A 17371-nucleotide genomic window follows, 5' to 3' on the forward strand; every position below is an offset into this window, starting at 1 on the left:
GTGAGATGTACAATACATACGGTGTAGGATTTGTACTGTTGCTGCGTTGCCATAGTGGGACAATGTGCTTCACACAGTGCAGCCGAAGACCCTGGGTTGGGCGGCTTGGTTTCTCAGTGGCTCTCCACTCCTGCCGAGCTGTGACCGCTTTCTGAACGTCCCCCCGCCGCTCCGATCTCCCAGCTGAACACGCAAGGCAGCCTGACGCCCGAGTTCACTCATGTACGCGGGCTTCGTCTAATGTTTCTCTTTCCCTCCCCGGGGCTGATTACGCTTTGTTGGCATACTTCCTGCCCTCGCCCTTCCTTAATATTTGAACCTTCCTTTCCCCAACAAACCATTTAACCAAACACACCATCGGCACCGCTCCGCACCCGTTTCTCTATCCTGCCCGCCACTTCCTGCGGCGAACTGTCGTATGTCCGGCACCCATGACAACATGCGTGTAGACGACAACGGCGAACACGACCTTTACGCCCTTCCCTTTCTAACTATCCATCGTGCTCGCTGGTGAACACGCGGTGTCGTATCGACCACCCTTCCGTTTCGATTCGAGCGCTCCGATAGGGAGTTCGCGCGCTGCCCGATATAGCTACCACCTCGGCGCACCGCTACGCATTCGTGACATGATTTCTATTACTCTCGTTACACACATACACGCTGTGCTTATCCTATTTCCGCCGGAATTCCAACCATTCCAAAAATAATCATCATTCACCAACGCACACCCTCTCCTCCCTAGGTCCTCCGGGTCTTAGTCACCACCAAACCCGCCGCTTCCAGAATACTGCCGAACCCCATAACCGCGGTTGATCGAGAACATGGTCTCCGACCAGACATACGAGCTCTGCCTTCCGGTTCTCCGGGACCCAAACATCGAAGATGAGGATAAGACGGACAAGCTCGAGGAGCTGCTCAAAGAGAAGACAAGCCTGACCGGGCAAGCTTTGGAGAACGCCGTCCTAGACGCGCTTTGGAGATATAGAGAAGGCGGGGAGACCGCGACATCGCCGCCGCCCATCAGACAACCTATCCTGCGGCGGCCGTCTCCGGCGTCGTGGCGTGGTTCCGGAACCCCCCTTTCAAGCTCGCCTCGGCTGGGTGTCAGTCCACTTGCGCCCCCGGGCTTTATGCCTGCGCCCTTTGGTCGCACGAAGTCCTCAACGGCTTCTCCCTTCAGCTCCCCGCGGCCGTCCCCGAGGCTCGCATTCGCCACTCCTGTGCCTCACAGCCCAAACCTAAACGCCTACCAGTTTGCCTACGACGAGACGCCGTCGCAGGAGGTGTTTGGGGACTACCAGTCTGACAATGTAGACTGGCTTGTGAGCGACGACGCAGTCAGCGTCACATCTTCTGTTGGCGTCTCCAGTGGGCTGAATGTCAGTGCCCCTGAGTTCGTGTCCACGCAGCAGCAGCAGCAGACCGACATGACACCCTACGACATGCTGCGGTCGATCCTCGGACAGACGAAATCGGACGAGGAGATTAGTGCGGCTCTGGCGATGCATGGCTACGACCTCGGTGCTACGGTCGCGGCCTTCATGGAGACACAGGCGCAGGACAACCTTGCGGCGGCCGCCCAGGCGGAGGAGAGCCGGGTGGTCATCGGGAACAAGGCCATGAGTTCTGATGGCCGCCCGACCACTCCGGCGGATCAACAGAAGACGGGTGTAATCTGCAAGTTCTTCTTATCTTCCGGGCAGTGCCTACGCGCGGACTGCAGATTCAGTCATGACCTAAGTAGTCACATCTGCAAGTGAGTAAAACCGAACAGTTCCGAACTGCCTTCCATAACTGACGCGGGTTCAGGTATTGGGTTGCTGGTAACTGCCTTGCCGGTAGCACCTGTGTGTTCTCTCACGACCCGGCGCATCTCGTCAACCGGCTGCACATCGATGGCTCCGGGACGCCGCCAACGCAACATGCAAGCGTCAACCTGCAGGACTATGGCAGCTTCCCTGCGCTCCAGCCTGGCACACCCGAGCAGATGCATCTCTATCCGGCTACCCCCAACCATCCTGCCGTGGGAGTGACCCCGCCGCCGGGATTCAAAGCACACCATGCTTTCCCCGACCGCCCCCGGTCCCGGCCAGGCAGTCGCCACCAAAACAAAGAGAATGCGCAGACTGCTCCGTCGCCAGATGATGCGGACGCGTTTCCGTCCCTCAGCTCTGCCGTGGTAAAACAAGGGAAGAAGCATCACGGCAAGAGAGGAGGGCATGGCCACGGCCACAAGGAGAACGTGGCACCCAGCACACTGGCCGAGATCGTCAAGATGTCTCCATCCCCAACTCCGTCCATCCAACAGAACCGCCGGGTTCCGCGTAACGGCAGCGCGACAAGCGTCCGGAACGGAGAAAATAGCGCAGCGGCCCAGGCCATTCCGGCGCCCAAGCACATCCCATGGCTTGAGACTGGCGAGAAGGCCAACAAGGCATACCTCAAGGCGCGGCAAGAGGCCATCAAACATGGTGGGCTCAGGAATAAATTCTTACAGAGGTACGTTACCTCCTGCACGTACAGTGGATATCCACTTTTTCGTAGTGCTGACCCTCGTCGACAGTGCCGCTCAAGCTTGGAACCGCAATGATGCACGCGCCGCTAAGGCGCTCAGCTTACGGGGCCAGAGCGAAAACGATCTTATGCGGAAAGCTCATCGCGAGGCAGCCCAGAAGCTATATGAGGACCGTAACAAGGACCGGGCGAGCTGCTCTGAGATCTACGTCGACCTGCACGGGCTGCACCCCGAGGAAGCGGTCGAGTATCTCGAGGGCGTCCTCATGGAGAACGCGACGGAGACTAGGCCCATCTACGCCATAACGGGTACGGGCCACCATAGCAAGAATGGTAAGGACAAAGTCGGCAAGGCGGTCCGGAGCTTCCTCAATGAGTGGCGGTACGCTTACCGCGAGTTCTCCGTGCCTGGCGACCGCAACAGCACGGGCGGGATCCTGGGCATCGACGCGCGCAGTTGGGACCGGACGCTGTCGCAAGACGGAAAGACATTGGCCAGGAAAGAGGAGAGCAAGGAGGAGGTGGATATCCTGTCCCAGGGCGTCGAGATCGGTGAGGGCAAGGTGAAGCTGCTGGTTAGGGACACATCTGTGTCGAAGGAGCCGCCCAAGGGTCCGTCGGGTTCGAGAGGCAGGTGATGGTAGATTCGCGTGGAGGTTTGACCGATCGCCGAGTCAGATAAATTCTAGTTAGCTACGTATCGAGCAGAAGTATCAGACCATCGCGAGATGGTCTGAGCTCTGAAACTCATCGTTTTTCTGCCAGCTGGGATCCATGCGATGCCAAGAGTGCGGGCTGTCCCGACTTGCTGGGCAAATGACGTTCGTAACGTTAAATGAACTGCAGACTGCCGATCTTCCACAGTGCCAACTACTATATTGTAGTTAGTAACTACAGTGCTTAAAGACAACAGTTACCAAGAGGTACATGCATTGCAATGTGTATTATAACGCTCATTTTCCAGCTCGGGTTCATCTCTTTGGCCCCACCATCTTCTCATGAAACAAGTTGGCACGTTTTGCACCAACGCCAGGTCGGTTCGGGTACGCTCCGAAGTATACCTACTTTTACACAGTAAGATTCGTGGCTGAGTCTGGGCCCCCAAGATCCAGCGCCCAGACAGACCCCTGCCTGCATCTGACATCGAACCTCAGCCCATACCGTTTTTCATCGACTCGACAACCCTTTTCGACTTTCTTGAGAACCAGAGCATCCTTTTTAGTAGGTCATTATGGGCAGATAGCAATAGCCTCTGCTTCCAGCATCTTTACCCACTTCCCCAACCACGGGGTTTCCCAGTCTCCCTCGTCCCGGCGCATCCGTTCGCAGACACGGCACACACACACACACGCAACTCCAGCGCCATGGCTCCCCAACTCGAAGACGACTTCCCCTCCTCTCCAGGGCGGGCCGCAACTTCCCCGCGAGCATCAACAGCAGCAGTGCGGCCATCCCTCTCCTCCGACCTCCCCGCTCCGCCCTGGGCACCGCGCCCAACCCCGTCCGGCGCCCGCCGCCTCTCCTCGCACCAACACCGCCGCTCCCGTTCTTCCATCCTCCACCACCACCACCACCACCACGACCCAACAGCAACCGCCGCCACCAAACCTACCGCCGGCGGTATACCATCCTTTTTCACAGGGCTACAATCCACCCTCGCAGCCCTGGCGCAGCAATCTCTCCGGTTGTACCTGACCCTGCCGCAATGGCAGCGCATCGCCCTCCTCTTCGCGGGCGCCGCCGCCTCCACCTTGGGCGTCCTCTTCCTGGTGTACTCGCACCGCATCTTCGCCGCGCTGGGCCCGCTGGCGGCGACGTGGCGCGCCCGCCCGATCAGCTGGGTGCTCGTGTGGCTGGCGACGTGCGTGACGGCCTTCCCGCCCGTGATCGGCTACTCGACGTGCGTGACGGTGGCCGGGTTTGTGTACGGCTTCCCCGGGGGCTGGCCGCTGGCGGCGAGCGCGACGGTGGCCGGGTCGACGGCGGCCTTCCTGAGCAGTCGGGGCATCTTGGCCGCCTATGTGCAGCGCTTGGTCGGCAGGGATACGAGGTTTGTCGCGCTGGGCCAGGTGCTGAGGCGCGATGGCATCGGCGTGTTGGTCATGATCCGGCTGTGTCCGCTGCCGTATAGCCTCAGCAATGGATTCCTTGCCACCGTGGGGAGTATCAAGCCCGGGGTGTTTGCGTTGGCGACCGCGGGGGCGACGTACGTAATTTTCACCGCTGACATTGAAGAGTCGTTGCGAAGAGTGGCTAACAGAGTGGGATCAACAGACCAAAACTCCTTGTGCACGTCTTCGTCGGCTCGCGGCTCGCCCTGCTCGCGGAGTCGGGCGACAAGATGTCGGGCTGGGACCGCGCCCTCAACTACGTGAGCATGGCGGTGTTTGGGCTGATCGGCTTTGGCGTGGGCGTGCTCATCTACCGGCGCACAATGGCGCGGGCGGCCGAGCTGGCGCGTGAGGCCGAGCTTGAGGCGGGCGATGCCCTGCTGGACGGCACCCCCGGTGAGAGGGATGAAGGGATGGAGGAGGGTGTGCTCGGTGACGATTTGGAGAGTGGGAGGATGGTGGATCCTGACGAGCTGGATGCCGCCGCGCTGATGGACGACGACGATATCTCGCTGTGGGCCACAGGCGGTGATGCATATCATGACAACTGGGACGACAATGACGATGTCGAGGGAGCGACCAACAAGGGTGGTCTTTCTCATGGCCATGAACACGGGAGCATAAACCGGTCCTAAGAAATAAGGGGGAGGGCTGTAAGAGATAGATGATGGGCAGTCGTCTTGATCTCGGCCAGTAGCTCGGCCACTGCATATGGCGGCGTTAGGTTTTAGGACAGGTGGTACGGAGTTAGTTGGCAACTTGAACTTGGAATAGACGGTGGTCATAGATCAACATCGCACAAGTCCTTGCAATCACCATCACGTAGTAGTTCGAAGTATTGCCACGATTTTGTCCCTGTTAGCTCTGTACCAGATAGATGCCCGTCGGTGTCCTGGTTAGAGCGGTATCTCTGAAAACGCAATCCCCAACACCTTGCTTGCTGTGCCAATAAAGCCCCCGAAAAACACACTATGCCCGCCCTAATTTCATCAAAGATCCATCAACGCCCATGAAACTGCTTCATAAACTCAATGGCCTGGTCCATAGGATACCCAATAAAGACTGGCCCGCTAATGTTAAACACCACCTGTGGAATGCTGTCTCTGTCTGCCGTTTGCCGAGAAACATCTGGCAGATTGACGAATGTAGGCTGAGGCGTGTTCAGCGAAGGAACACCCTTCACCGGGGTGGCCGGGCGCTTGGCTTGAGTATCAGCAACATCCTCTCGTTTGGCAGGTCCTCGGGACATTTTGGTATGGTCAACCGGGCATTTCCTCGCTGCTGCTGGTTCCGGGATTGTCTGTTGCTGAACAGGTCGGGGCGGGGACATCTCTCGCTGTTGCACAACGCCTGCCTCTAGGGGCACCGATATACCCCAGGGCCGGCTGGGCGACTCTCCGACGCGAACATCGCGTAGCGGGCGATCAAACCGGCTCTCACGTTCGGCACGATCAGCGACAGGAACAGCGCGTGCGGTATCTTTGCAGGCCACAGCGAAATCGAGCAGCATAGGACGGCCCAGAATGTCACCACCGAAATTCTCTTTGTAGGCCTTCTTAGCGGCGTCAGGGCTCTCGAAGGTGATGTAACCAAAGCCTTGCGGACGACCAGATTCCTTGTCAGTGGGGAGGCGAACATCGACAACGCCCCCGCTCTTCTGGAATAGCTCGTACAAGACGCTGACGTTAACACCAGAGTCGAGATTGCCAACGAAGAGGATGTCGTTGTGGACTACGGGCGGCGGCGTAATCGGAACCGGAGCACCGGCCACGATTGTCTTGGCCCAATCTTCCACCCTCTTGTTCGAGGCTCTATCCGCTTCAATCTGCTCTTCCTTCGATGGCGGGAGCATGGGTTTGTGGAGGTGGCTCAGGTCTTTGACCATATCCACAAGGTCACCGTATTTGGCATCTAGCTTTCTTTTTTGTTCCTCGTTCCGCTCAAACCTCCTGACGCAGACCTCATGGCTCCGGGGGATCGCGTGCTTGTGCGTCTCAACGTAATGCGCAATTTCTTCGGGCGAGTGCTTGTCAAGGAAACGGATCGGACATTTGGAGGGAGCAGCAGCAGAGAGGGAGGCGGTCTCTTCGAGCATGGCAGCGCAGATGGGGTCAGTAGACTTGTGCGGGGTGGGATCGGCTGTGCCAACCGGGTCCTGGGAGCTGTCGACCCGCTCGACGCCGTCTTGACTCGGCTGGGCCGAGAATGGGCAGGCGAGTGGGCCTTTCTTGCCTTCGACGGTGAAATCTTTCTCAAGAACCGTCGAAACGGATGTCATGGTTTCCATTCCCGGCATGGCCGACGTTTCCTTCTCCTCCAAGCGGTCTTTATCTTTATCCGTAGTAGCTAAACTAGTGACAAGCTGCTGAGCGGCCTTGCGACCCTCTCTGATAAGCAATGCGACCTGGTGCTGACTGCTCCCAGCCTGGCTGCGTCTCGGCAAAGGCACCGCCGAGGTCGCCGTCGGGAGGGAATGCTGCACTTCTGGTGGAAGCTGGAGCTGTGCTAGCGTCTCGGAGACCTCTGGCACGGCAGGCGCATACCTGTCCGCAAGATATTGGTACTGACAAAGCTTGAGTTAGCTGACTGTTGGCTCGAGAACGGGCCGTAAATGCAGTGGGGGTTTGTGCGGTAATCAGAATACATCCAATTTGTCTCCATTGCTGCACAGTCGATAGGACGGCAGCTCTAGATCTAGAGCTAAAAGAAATTCATCACGAGAGCGGGGCGGAAAAGATCGAAGAACATCACCAGACATACCTGCTCGTGGGCATAGCGCAGCTTGTGCTCCAAAATGGTCTTGCGGTCAATCAATGACTGGACTTCATCCGACAGCGCAAGAAAGGACTCGGACAGAGTCTCAATCAGCTGGGCGTTCCGCATATCACATGGATGAGGCCCGGTCTGGAAAGCTTCTGCATGTAAGCTTTTGGTTGCGGTTGCCCGAGAAGCAGAAACTGGAAGCTGAAGCGGAAAGGGTTTTGCTTGGTCGGAAAGCACGGAAAGCGCACGGGCCCTGACCCACAACTCGCTGCTCCTCCCCGCACTAGGCACCAAGTTTGGCCGGCGCCGAGGCGGACCACCGACCCCACCTACGGTCCCGGGTCCAATGACTTCAATCCACCATGGCACCATCCCCAGGTCCCAGGGCAACGGTAGCCCCTCCGGCTTATCGGCGTCCCCCGCAGCAGATGGACCTTCCCCCTGCAAAACGGTGGTCAGATTGAGAAAGATCCATATGTTGAATACACGTATACGAAGTTCTGTGCATGAGTGCTTCCTGCCACGTTTGGCTCGCTGCCTTGCTTGGTCGAGCGTTGGTCTAGCAGGTGGCCCAACCGCCGTTATGCTGTGCACCGCTGGGGTCTTTCTATCGTGGCATGCCGTAGAGATCCGAGTGTGTTGGCGTTCTCAATCATCCGAGTTGCTCCCAGGATCGATCGCTTCTAGATTTCAGTGTTATTGGTAACACTAGCACTAGCCAAGACACCCATCACAAACCGTCCTTTTTCAAGATAAAGCCATAAACGGCTTCATCCATGGCTGCTGTGCAAGCTGCTCGGTTACTCAGCCGGAGGGCTCATGTACTCCCTGGTAAGATGGGTCCCGCGTTCGCAGCACGGTTCCGTCCCCCAGTTCCCCGACTGACTGCATGGCCCAGGGAGACTGCATGTTACCGAGCTGTTCTTCGAGGTGCCGAAGAACCACGCTAAACCGGAGGACGGCACCCTCAAGCTCTTCGGACGCTGTGTCAGGAAATATTCGCGGCCCATTGTACCCCCTTCCAAATCGGAGCTCGAAGTGCAGGAGAAACTGCCTTACCTGGTCTACCTCGAGGGCGGCCCGGGGTTTGGCAACCGCGAGGCCCAGAACGTCTCGCTCACACGTACTGCCCTCGAACGTGGCTACCAGGTCTTGTATCTTGACTACCGCGGCACCGGCCTCAGCACTCCGGTCAACGCCGACTCCGTCCTCGCGCAGGGCGAGCCCCCTGAGCAGGCCGGGTATCTCAAGCTCTTCCGTGCAGACAGCATCGTGCGCGATCTGGAAGCCGTTCGGCTCTGCCTGACCAAGGACTTCGACGAGGGAGCGAAAGCCTGGTCTATCTTCGGCCAATCGTTCGGCGGTTTCGTCGCCCTCACCTACCTTTCCAAGTACCCCCAAGGTCTCCGCGAAGCCTTCCTCACAGGCGGCCTTGCCCCCATCCGGCGCACCGCCGAGGAGGTTTACACGGCCACCTATAAGAAGGTTATCGAGCGCAACCAAGCGTACTACAAGAAATACCCCGAGGACATCGCCAACCTTCGCCGCCTAGCGACGTACATCCTCTCCCAGCCAGGGGGTCGGATCCAGCTCCCTGCAGGCGGCTATCTCACGGTCCAGCTGCTCCTGACCATCGGCCTCGCGTTTGGCGGACATGGCGGGCTGGACGACGTGCACAGCCTGGTCCTCCGGCTGGCCACAGATCTGGACCAGTTCGGGTTCTTCACGCGCGCGTCGCTGGCCGCATTCGAGGCCCAGATCGCCTTCGACACGCACCCCATATACGCCATCCTCCACGAGGCCATCTACTGCCGCAATGCCAAGGGCGCGGCGCCGTCCAACTGGGCGGCGTACCGCGTCGGCCGGGATTTGCCCCAGTTCTCGTGGCTGGTGGACCCCCGGACCGCCTGTGCCTCTACCCCCGAATCCCAACCGCTGTACTTCTCCGGGGAGATGGTGTTCCCGTTCCACGTCACCGACAGCCCTGAGCTGAAGCGCATCGCCGAGGCGGTCGAGATCCTGGCGCAGACGACGGAGTGGGGCGACGATCTGTACGACGAGGAGCAGCTGCGTCGGAACGAGGTGCCCGTGTACGCGGTCAGCTATATCGACGACATGTACGTCGATTTCGAGTTTGCGCGGGAGACGGCCGCGCTGGTCAGGGGGATCAAGGTGCTCGAGACGAACGGCTGGTACCATGACGCGGTGAGGTCGAAGGCGGAGGATGTGCTTACGGAGTTGTTTAAGCTGAGGGACGATGAGATCGACTGAGGATGTTGGATTCTGACTTTATGGGAAGCATATAGGACAGCGAGACTTTTGTCTACGAGCGAATAACCGATATGTTTTAGCGTTAAAGATAGAGTCAGAGTAGTAGAATACGTTGCCGGCAAGCGTTGTCAAACTACCTATGAGTTGCGATCCAGCTGACTTCCCCTGACAAGCCGGGAACATGTGCGTATTACTTCCATCGTGTTTAATACGTGCCCGACACACACACTGTAAGGTAGACCACAGCAGGAGACCCCAGCCGAGGGTAGGTAGAAAACGTCACCCGAAACAAGACACATCAGAGACAGTATTCATTAAATGTCCGATCCCACCCGCAGCCCCAGGTGCAGCCCCGAGACGCCCGACGCCCCTTCCCAAGTTCCCGAGTCTTCCCAACACCCCTCCTCTCATGACTTTGGCTGCTTTCCCACCTCAACAAACAAATAAACAAACATTCAATACCTCCCATTCACCCTCCCATACCACGGCCCGGGCACGGGAACCGGGCCGTACACATCACCACGGGCCACCCAATGGGGAGGGGGAGGACCACCCACGCCGCCACCAGCAAACGGACCGCCGCCACCGCCACCGCCGGGCCCACCAGCATACCACGGCCTCACCATACTGGGCAGCGTGCGGCCATTGACATCATCCTCCCTGCGGGCCGCCATCTCCCTGAGCAGCAGCGGCGCAATCTCCGGGTTGGCCATGAGGAAGGCGTCCGTCTCGCCGGGCGCGCGGCGCCACGGCTGCAGGAAGCCGACGCGCGCAAAGACCATCTTGAGCAGCGGGTCGGAGTCGGGCAGGCCGTCGTACAGCTTGCGGCAGAGGCGGAGGACGTCGAACACTGCGGCGTCGGACCCGGCCGACTCGAGCATGTCGACGGCGGCGCGCGCCACTTCCTTCTTGAAGTCCTCCAGCAGGAACTTGTTCGCCATGATGTATACGTCCAGGTTGAGCTCGTAGGCCAGCAGCCAGGTGCGGAGGTCCTCGCCCGCGATGCGGCCGCCGTTGGGGTCGGTCCTGGTCCATGGTAGAGAGGAGGAGGTGGCGGCGGTGGCGGTGGCGGTGGCGGTGGCGGAGGCGGAGGGATCGTTGTTGGCGGCCGTCGCGGGCGGGGGAGGGTTGGGGGGCCCGCCGTGCCGTTGATGGCGATGGTGGCGAACCGGCCGGCGGGGTTGGCGGTCTGGTCCCGGCGGGCGGCCAAAGACGTCCACGTTTACCACGTAGTGCATCGGCGGCGGGTTGCGCGGGGCGCGGCATGACCAGCACGGCGGACCGGCGGCGCCCGTGCATTGCGGGCAGGTGCAGTTGGGGCGATGCATGCCGGGATGCTTCTGCTGCATGCGCTCCCAGCGGCGGTCGTCGCGGCGCCGGCGGCGTTCGCGTCGCCGACGGGAAATGGCACTTATGTCAGATCCAAAGGAGGACGCCGAGTCGGAGTCGGATTCGGCGCCCGTCTCGGCGACCGCCTTGTTCTTTCCCTTGTCTTGGTCGGGGACTGCGCGGCAGAAGGTGAGCAAGTGCTTTGTTCGTTTTCACCGACTTAGACCACTATGTATTGACACAACTTACCCAACACCGAGGCGGCTGGCTTGATGGGCTCATATCTCCCTTCATAGAGGTACGCAACGACGAAGTGGAAGAGGGCCGGATCTTCCTCGGGGAGGTCGAGCGACTGTGCGCCCGACTCCCTGAACTGGCCACAGAGCGCCTTCTCGAAGTATTCAGACTTCAAGAGGACGTGCTTGTGCACCTAGGTCCAATCAGCACATCCGGAACATGCATACCTATGGAGTGTCGGTAGTGTTTGGAATCAGTCGTGTACATACATAGAAGGTCTCCTGCCGAGGGTACTCGCCCACGTGAAGTGGGATGATTGGCGAACTGTATCGTCTGGAATTGGTCGTCAGTATCGTGGAGATCATCAGATGCGCAACCACGGGAGCACGCCGACAGATGACGAAGGCGACGATCCCATGCCTATCTGAACTCTGGACAGACCACCGGGAGATGCGCCGGGAGTGGGGCCGATGCAGAAGGAGATGCAACTTACCCGTCAACGGTCGATAACCACAGATCCTCTTTCGGATCGAGCGTCTCCCTGCGCTCCAGGTCCTCGGGCAAAGAGTCCAGCACAACAACATCGGGGACCCTGGTGGACGGCTCCCTCATGACGTCGCCGATTGTGCGGCTGGTGCTTTCTCTCCGCCGCTCGGCGCCGTTGTTGCCACGTCGATCGTCCGGGATCGCGCTCCAGATGCGTGCGCTGCCGCTTGCATTGCGGCCAGCGGCCCCGGCTGCACCGGAGCTAGCTGTGCTAAGCTCCCCAGACATCGAATTTCTCTGTTTATGCGCTGCAAGCCGATGTGTAACTCAGATGCATGCAATGATCACTTTGGGGTAAATGTGTGAGCAGTACTGCGTTGTGATGACGGAACTGCAGATAGAAAATGGAAGAACAATGAAAGCAACCGGATCTAGGCGGCGCCCGGGAATCACTTATGAAGGACAGAACTACAAAGGCAGGCCGGGTGTTTGAACGTCGCAAAGAGGCAAACAAGTCAAGTTGATTGTTGGATCTCGATGAAATCGCAGTACAAGAGGCAGCCGAGAGGCAACACAAATATCCCAGGGATACAAGTAACAACAGGTCTGGGAAAGAAGAGAGAATGTCTGGCGCCACAGATGCGTAGGTGGTAGCGTGGTAGCGCACTGGGGAGCCTAGGGCGGCTGCCTTAGGGCGGCTACACCGATTATCTGCCGAATAATATGCGGTGCAAATTGTGAGACCCTGGTGAGAACAATGGATGGATGGTGTGGTCAGCGGGCTGCCTTGTTCCCTTTGTTGTTGGGGCGCAAGACGAACCCGGCCTTGTACCACAAGGCCAGGTTGGTGCGGTCGAGAGTCGTGACCTTGCCCAGCTAAAGTAAGTGGCTTTGGTAGGTCTGTAACAAAAGAGTGGTAAGACTCGGGGTGGCGAAATCCTAGGTCTGGGAGCTGGGAAAGCGACAGAAACGGGTGGGAAGAGAGGACAGAGCGGGAGACAATCGCTGCGGACACTTGCCTGCCTGCAGAAGACGGGAGCGACAATATGCAGTGCGCTGTGCTTGGAAGCTGCGGACATCTCGTGCATGCGCCTTGCATGTCTGTTATGCAGGCCCTGGTCTAGTGTAATGCGGATCCTTCCGCCAACATCAACCGCCCTCTTTAGGAATCATGTTGTAATGAAAATTTGGCTTACAGTTGATGGTAATTGGTGTGGCGGTATTGTTGCTGTGTAATGTTAAGTTGAAGTGGAATTAGCGGAACCCACGACGAATCACGGAATGGCCTGCAGATATCCTTCTACTGATACTCAGAGGACTCCTCAGCCTCGTCGTCCTCGATGTTGGCCTTTATAAGTTAATGACGCCGGCAACTTCGCCTCTGTGACTCATGGGATCCACCCAATACCTCTCAACTTGGCTCGATGACATGTATGACCGGATACAGGAGCTGTCCAGATACAGTACTAAGGTACTTATACACTAGTAAGTTCGGCAAGGCACGGCATCTAGGTACCTAACGTACTGCTCGGCTGCCCATTTGCCCACATCCCCAAGGCTCGTTATGTAACATGGCGCCCCAGGACGTAACAAAGGCGGGGCTGTTGTATGAAAGGGTGAGTGCCCATCATTCTGGAGTCGAGATAACCTGGGACCTGGTCACTCTTCGTCGAGCTCTTGCTGCATCTCGATCTCTGTATAACACCCCCCGGTTCAGTACCTGACGTGCTTTCAAGAACTGGAGGAGAGAAAAAAAGCTTACGCCAGAGCTTGTTTGCAGAATCGGTGATGATCTTCGCTTTTGCCAGCAGTTTGTCCATATACTTCTGCTCGTCCTTGGCCCCCAACTTCACCTTGTTTGGTTGTGCTTGCATCAGGATCGGTAGTAGCTCCTTCGGGTCTGCGTTAGCGACAGCAGCAACTGTCTTGAAGCCATTGTCCCAGAAGATCCGTCTGCCAGAAGTCAGTGAGTAAGCATTCACAAAGCTCCTTGGTGATGTGGTGTGTTATTACGCAGTTCGGCTCTTGATAAAGGTGATCTTGGCTAGGGCCAGGAGGTCTGATCGGGCGCCGGCTTTCAATCGGTCCGAGAAATGGTCGAGAATGGCAGCCATCGCGCTTAATACAGAGTAGGTTGGATTAGCTGTTCACTCGAGAGCGCTCTAAACAAGGCGGTAACCTACACCCAGCCCATCGTCTCACAGAACTTGATCATCCCCGCAGCAAACCCCTGGCAAGTCTGCGCTAAGTTCTGGACAGATCCTCGCGGCATGTCATACTTCTGCGCGACTCGGTGTATCGGCATCTCGTTACAGAGATCCCGTAGCTGCAGAGCAAGGTAGAATCGGTGGTAGCGTCGCGCGGCCACCTTTTCCTCGCTGGTCGTCTCCCTCAGCTTACCCCCGTGGAGCCTATTTTGGTCAGTCAAAGACCGGCAGGAGGCCGTGACGGTTAGGGCACCACTCACATATTGTTGATCATGACAGGCTTGAGCCCCAGGAAGTGCATGACCCTCATGCTGCTTTCGTCAAGCTGCTGCATCTCATTCCAGAAGACCTTCCAGTTGACCATGACGCTCCCTAGATCATGCACCGGCGTGAAGTTATAGAGAACATGCATTTCACCATCCATCACAAACGCTTGTAGAGCTTTCTTAAACTCGTTGTGGATGAAGACGCCGTCTTCCGGATCCAGGGACGATGCGACAATGGCCCTACCGAGTTGGGTGGCCTCAAAGCTGCCGTAGTCATCCACTGTGATGAACTCCATCTGTTGGAGGTCGGAGATGCTCGCCTCGACGTTTTCCTGAACAGAGCCCGGCTCCGCCGAGTATGCCAGCATAGTTTTACTGACATAATCGTCCACAGATTCTCGGCTTGTCGCTAGCCGGATCGCGATAACCTCCAGCAAGGCCCTGCCATAGTTTTAGAAGACTTTCCGTCTGTATTGGACGAGGTTCTTGTGTGCTAACCTCCGGATTCGACGCTTGTCGGATATGAGGCAGCTCGATATTTGAGGAGGATCGGCGTGCATGAGATCGACGACGGCCTCAAGGTCGTTCTGCTGGCAGCACAAGTACGTCTCGCCCACTTCATCTTTGCCTTTCCTGCCCGCCCTCCCGCGCATCTGCCGTCTGTGGCTGTCAGTCATATCCCATGCGCCGGGTGTCATATCGCTTACAGCATAGCCGGACCAACTAGGTCATGGCCCATGCGGGCACCGTGAAGGATAACCCGTCGAGCCGGCACTGCGAATGTCAGCGAGCAATCCATCCAGGATAGCGGTAGATATAAGACCCACAGTTGATGCCAGCAGCGAGAGAACATGTTGCTACGCATACTTTGAGCACTCCCTGATCATAAGCTTCGGCGACTAGCTCACGCTCTTCGGTCGTGAGACCCGCCTGGAATGTCAGCATCGACGGCAAACGAACTAGAAAAACAAGACCTACATCTAAGGAGCTGTCAGTGCTGCACCGAACATCCGGATGGAAGACTCACGGTGGAATGCGACGCCGAAGGGAATGGTTTGCTCAAGCTTTGGATCAAGCCCTGTGCTCAGGCTCCGTAGATCAGAAAGCAGATCCAGCCTCTGTTCTTGGGTGGCAGGGTCGGCTTCTGCAAAAGCCGGCATTGCCCGGCTTATCAAGACGGCATCTGACTCACAGCCAGCACGGCTGCTGGAAAAGACCAGTACTCCATAGCCGGCCCTAGCGGTCTCGTTTGCAAGCGCGACGACGGCATTTCGTACGGGGTCCTTGAGTTCTTTGTGCTCAGATGGGTCGATGATTCTCAATGGCTGTAATCTGGATTGACTGAACTGGCTTCTTGCGTCTAGTTGAGTAAGCGTCTTGAGGAGGCTAGCGGTTGTGCCTGCGGCATAGATCTTCCCGTCGTAGACTAGGTGTTCCTCGATGGGAATTGGGCGGTAGTGCGTTTCATAGGAATGGCCCTGCAGCCAATTTCTCAGAAACTCAATATTCTGCGTCCCGATGAGCAACCTGTCACACCTCGCGGGATGGGCAGCTCGGATTCACCTACTGTTAGAGTGGCACTCATGCCAACAATCTGGACCGGTTGGCCAAGACACAGCAACTTGGTAGCCAGGAGCTCCAGCAAATATCCTCGGAAGCCATCATCGATCATATGGCACTCATCCAGGACAACAGACTGCAACTGCGAAATGGAGCAGTCCTCAATGGCGGCATTCACCAGAGAGTTGGCCTACGTCGGTCAGATCGGACCGCGGATTCTCCATATTCTTTTCTCTTGAAACTTACCTTCTCAATGGTGCATACCGCAATATCAAAGTCGGCCCATGTTGCCCTGATTTTGCTGCCCCCGAAGAACCCAACCACCCGGACGGTATCTCTATCGGCGCGACGAGTCCACAACTTGGGCTTATCGTCCTGGTCGCTCTGACCAAGTTCCTCACGCGAGATGCCGCTGACGACATTCCGCAACCAACGGACCTTCTCCTGCACCAGAGCTACGTATGGCAGCACCAAGATGGCCTTGGCATCACGATCGCCCAAGACCCGCTTGAGCATGAGAACATCAGCAACGAGGGACTTGCCGCCACCCGTGGGAGCGCTGTAGACCAGGTTCCTCTCCCCGTCTAAAAGGCCCGGGCCGAAGAGGCACTGCTTTTGCCAAGGGTAGATGGATCTTATGCCCAGGGCGGCAAAGTTCGCTACAAGTTGTCTGGGGAGACCGTAGGCTGGGTGCGAGAGGGACAGCAAAGGGTCAAATGTCGATGTCGGGGTTGCAGCAAAGGCTTGTCTCTGTGAGTATTCGGACGGCAAGTCGCTGACTGCAGCACCGTCCGCATGATATATTCGACTAGCCTTGAGCCTTGGCGACTCAGTTGGAAAGAGGCTGTCGTTCACAGCCCGGCGGAAAAGCTGCGGTTGTGGGGGGGTCCGTTTCTGCGCTTCATTCCGGTCAGAGGACTGCGAAAGGGCATCATCATAGGGCCGCTTTTGGCCAGTAACGAATGTGGTGCGGAAGGTCTGGTGGCGATCCGGTACGGACTGTATCGTTTGCAGCGTTGTTGTGTGCCGGATGCCGGGGTTTGACTTGTCTGCCATGTCGTCTTTTGTTGCTCAGTGTGTCTCGAGAGTCGAGCAGCCAAATGTTAGCTAAAGACTGGGTTGTTCACCCAGTATCTACCTTAGGTAATTAGCTGAGCGTACATCGCCCAAAGGTCATCTGGATGGCCAAAGATGAATTATTTCGTCCTTAATGTTAGATATCTTAGGTAGGTTGGGAGCAATGGTAAGTTGTTCCCTACTAAGGCAGTCCCGTCGGTGCATCTTCTGCGAAGTCGCCATGTCTGGGCTTTGCGGCCTAGCTTCCCGGCGGTTTGGGAGAAGCAAGGGGAGATCCATTTTTGCGTGGGGCCGAGCGGATCGTTCCAGCCCTTGGTTTCGGCTGACCGTCAAACAGGCTCACGGAGGCTCTCGTCCCAAAAGAGCAAGATGCAGGTTGTCCCACTTTTTACGTACAGTACATTGCACAATTATCGGTAATTACAAGCGTGGCCAGAGCAGAGCCTAGCTGCGCAGACCCACATCTGTTTTTCCATCGCACCGCCCAACACTTTATCAGTTCCATTCCATCTGAGTGCTTTTCGTTAAATAAATCATTACCGCGCCAGCA

The 17371-nt window shown here is 57.6% G+C and overlaps 7 protein-coding genes across 7 annotated transcripts; 3 read left to right on the forward strand and 4 right to left on the reverse strand.

Moving 5' to 3' along the window:
* Positions 1–583: 583 nt before the first annotated feature.
* On the forward strand, positions 584–3405 carry B0T15DRAFT_42109 (uncharacterized protein). Its single transcript, XM_062865550.1, has 3 exons — positions 584–1756; positions 1810–2499; positions 2564–3405. The coding sequence occupies exons 1-3, from the start codon at positions 822–824 to the stop codon at positions 3150–3152; spliced, it is 2214 nt and encodes a 737-aa protein (XP_062726341.1). The 5' UTR covers positions 584–821; the 3' UTR covers positions 3153–3405.
* A 363-nt stretch (positions 3406–3768) lies between these two features.
* On the forward strand, positions 3769–5443 carry B0T15DRAFT_42123 (uncharacterized protein). The gene is made up of 2 exons (XM_062865555.1): positions 3769–4720; positions 4789–5443. Exons 1-2 carry the CDS (start codon positions 3879–3881, stop codon positions 5258–5260), a joined length of 1314 nt encoding a protein of 437 aa, XP_062726342.1. The 5' UTR covers positions 3769–3878; the 3' UTR covers positions 5261–5443.
* A 20-nt stretch (positions 5444–5463) lies between these two features.
* On the reverse strand, positions 5464–7568 carry B0T15DRAFT_518826 (uncharacterized protein). The gene is made up of 2 exons (XM_062868390.1): positions 7386–7568; positions 5464–7188 (listed from the first exon to the last, which is right to left on the reverse strand). Exons 1-2 carry the CDS (start codon positions 7506–7508, stop codon positions 5626–5628), a joined length of 1686 nt encoding a protein of 561 aa, XP_062726343.1. The 5' UTR covers positions 7509–7568; the 3' UTR covers positions 5464–5625.
* A 205-nt stretch (positions 7569–7773) lies between these two features.
* Positions 7774–9731, forward strand: B0T15DRAFT_518828 (Alpha/Beta hydrolase protein). Its single transcript, XM_062868391.1, has 2 exons — positions 7774–8219; positions 8287–9731. The coding sequence occupies exons 1-2, from the start codon at positions 8165–8167 to the stop codon at positions 9657–9659; spliced, it is 1428 nt and encodes a 475-aa protein (XP_062726344.1). The 5' UTR covers positions 7774–8164; the 3' UTR covers positions 9660–9731.
* Positions 9732–10114: 383 nt separating this feature from the next.
* B0T15DRAFT_489240 (uncharacterized protein) lies at positions 10115–11999 on the reverse strand (the record flags this gene model as incomplete). The annotated part of the gene is made up of 4 exons (XM_062866582.1): positions 10115–11163; positions 11238–11418; positions 11495–11558; positions 11719–11999. 4 exons carry the CDS (start codon positions 11997–11999, stop codon positions 10115–10117), a joined length of 1575 nt encoding a protein of 524 aa, XP_062726345.1.
* On the reverse strand, positions 11696–13042 carry B0T15DRAFT_42215 (uncharacterized protein). Its single transcript, XM_062865565.1, has one exon. The coding sequence runs from the start codon at positions 12808–12810 to the stop codon at positions 12013–12015; it is 798 nt and encodes a 265-aa protein (XP_062726346.1). The 5' UTR covers positions 12811–13042; the 3' UTR covers positions 11696–12012.
* A 340-nt stretch (positions 13043–13382) lies between these two features.
* Positions 13383–17068, reverse strand: B0T15DRAFT_518837 (P-loop containing nucleoside triphosphate hydrolase protein). The gene is made up of 9 exons (XM_062868392.1): positions 15991–17068; positions 15752–15934; positions 15225–15692; positions 15012–15114; positions 14892–14958; positions 14683–14844; positions 14179–14625; positions 13895–14122; positions 13383–13829 (listed from the first exon to the last, which is right to left on the reverse strand). Exons 1-9 carry the CDS (start codon positions 16798–16800, stop codon positions 13721–13723), a joined length of 2577 nt encoding a protein of 858 aa, XP_062726347.1. The 5' UTR covers positions 16801–17068; the 3' UTR covers positions 13383–13720.
* Positions 17069–17371: the final 303 nt, after the last annotated feature.

Source organism: Chaetomium strumarium (genome assembly GCF_033439665.1).
Source record: "Chaetomium strumarium strain CBS 333.67 chromosome Unknown B0T15scaffold_1, whole genome shotgun sequence".
In the NCBI taxonomy this organism is placed as follows: domain Eukaryota; kingdom Fungi; phylum Ascomycota; class Sordariomycetes; order Sordariales; family Chaetomiaceae; genus Chaetomium; species Chaetomium strumarium.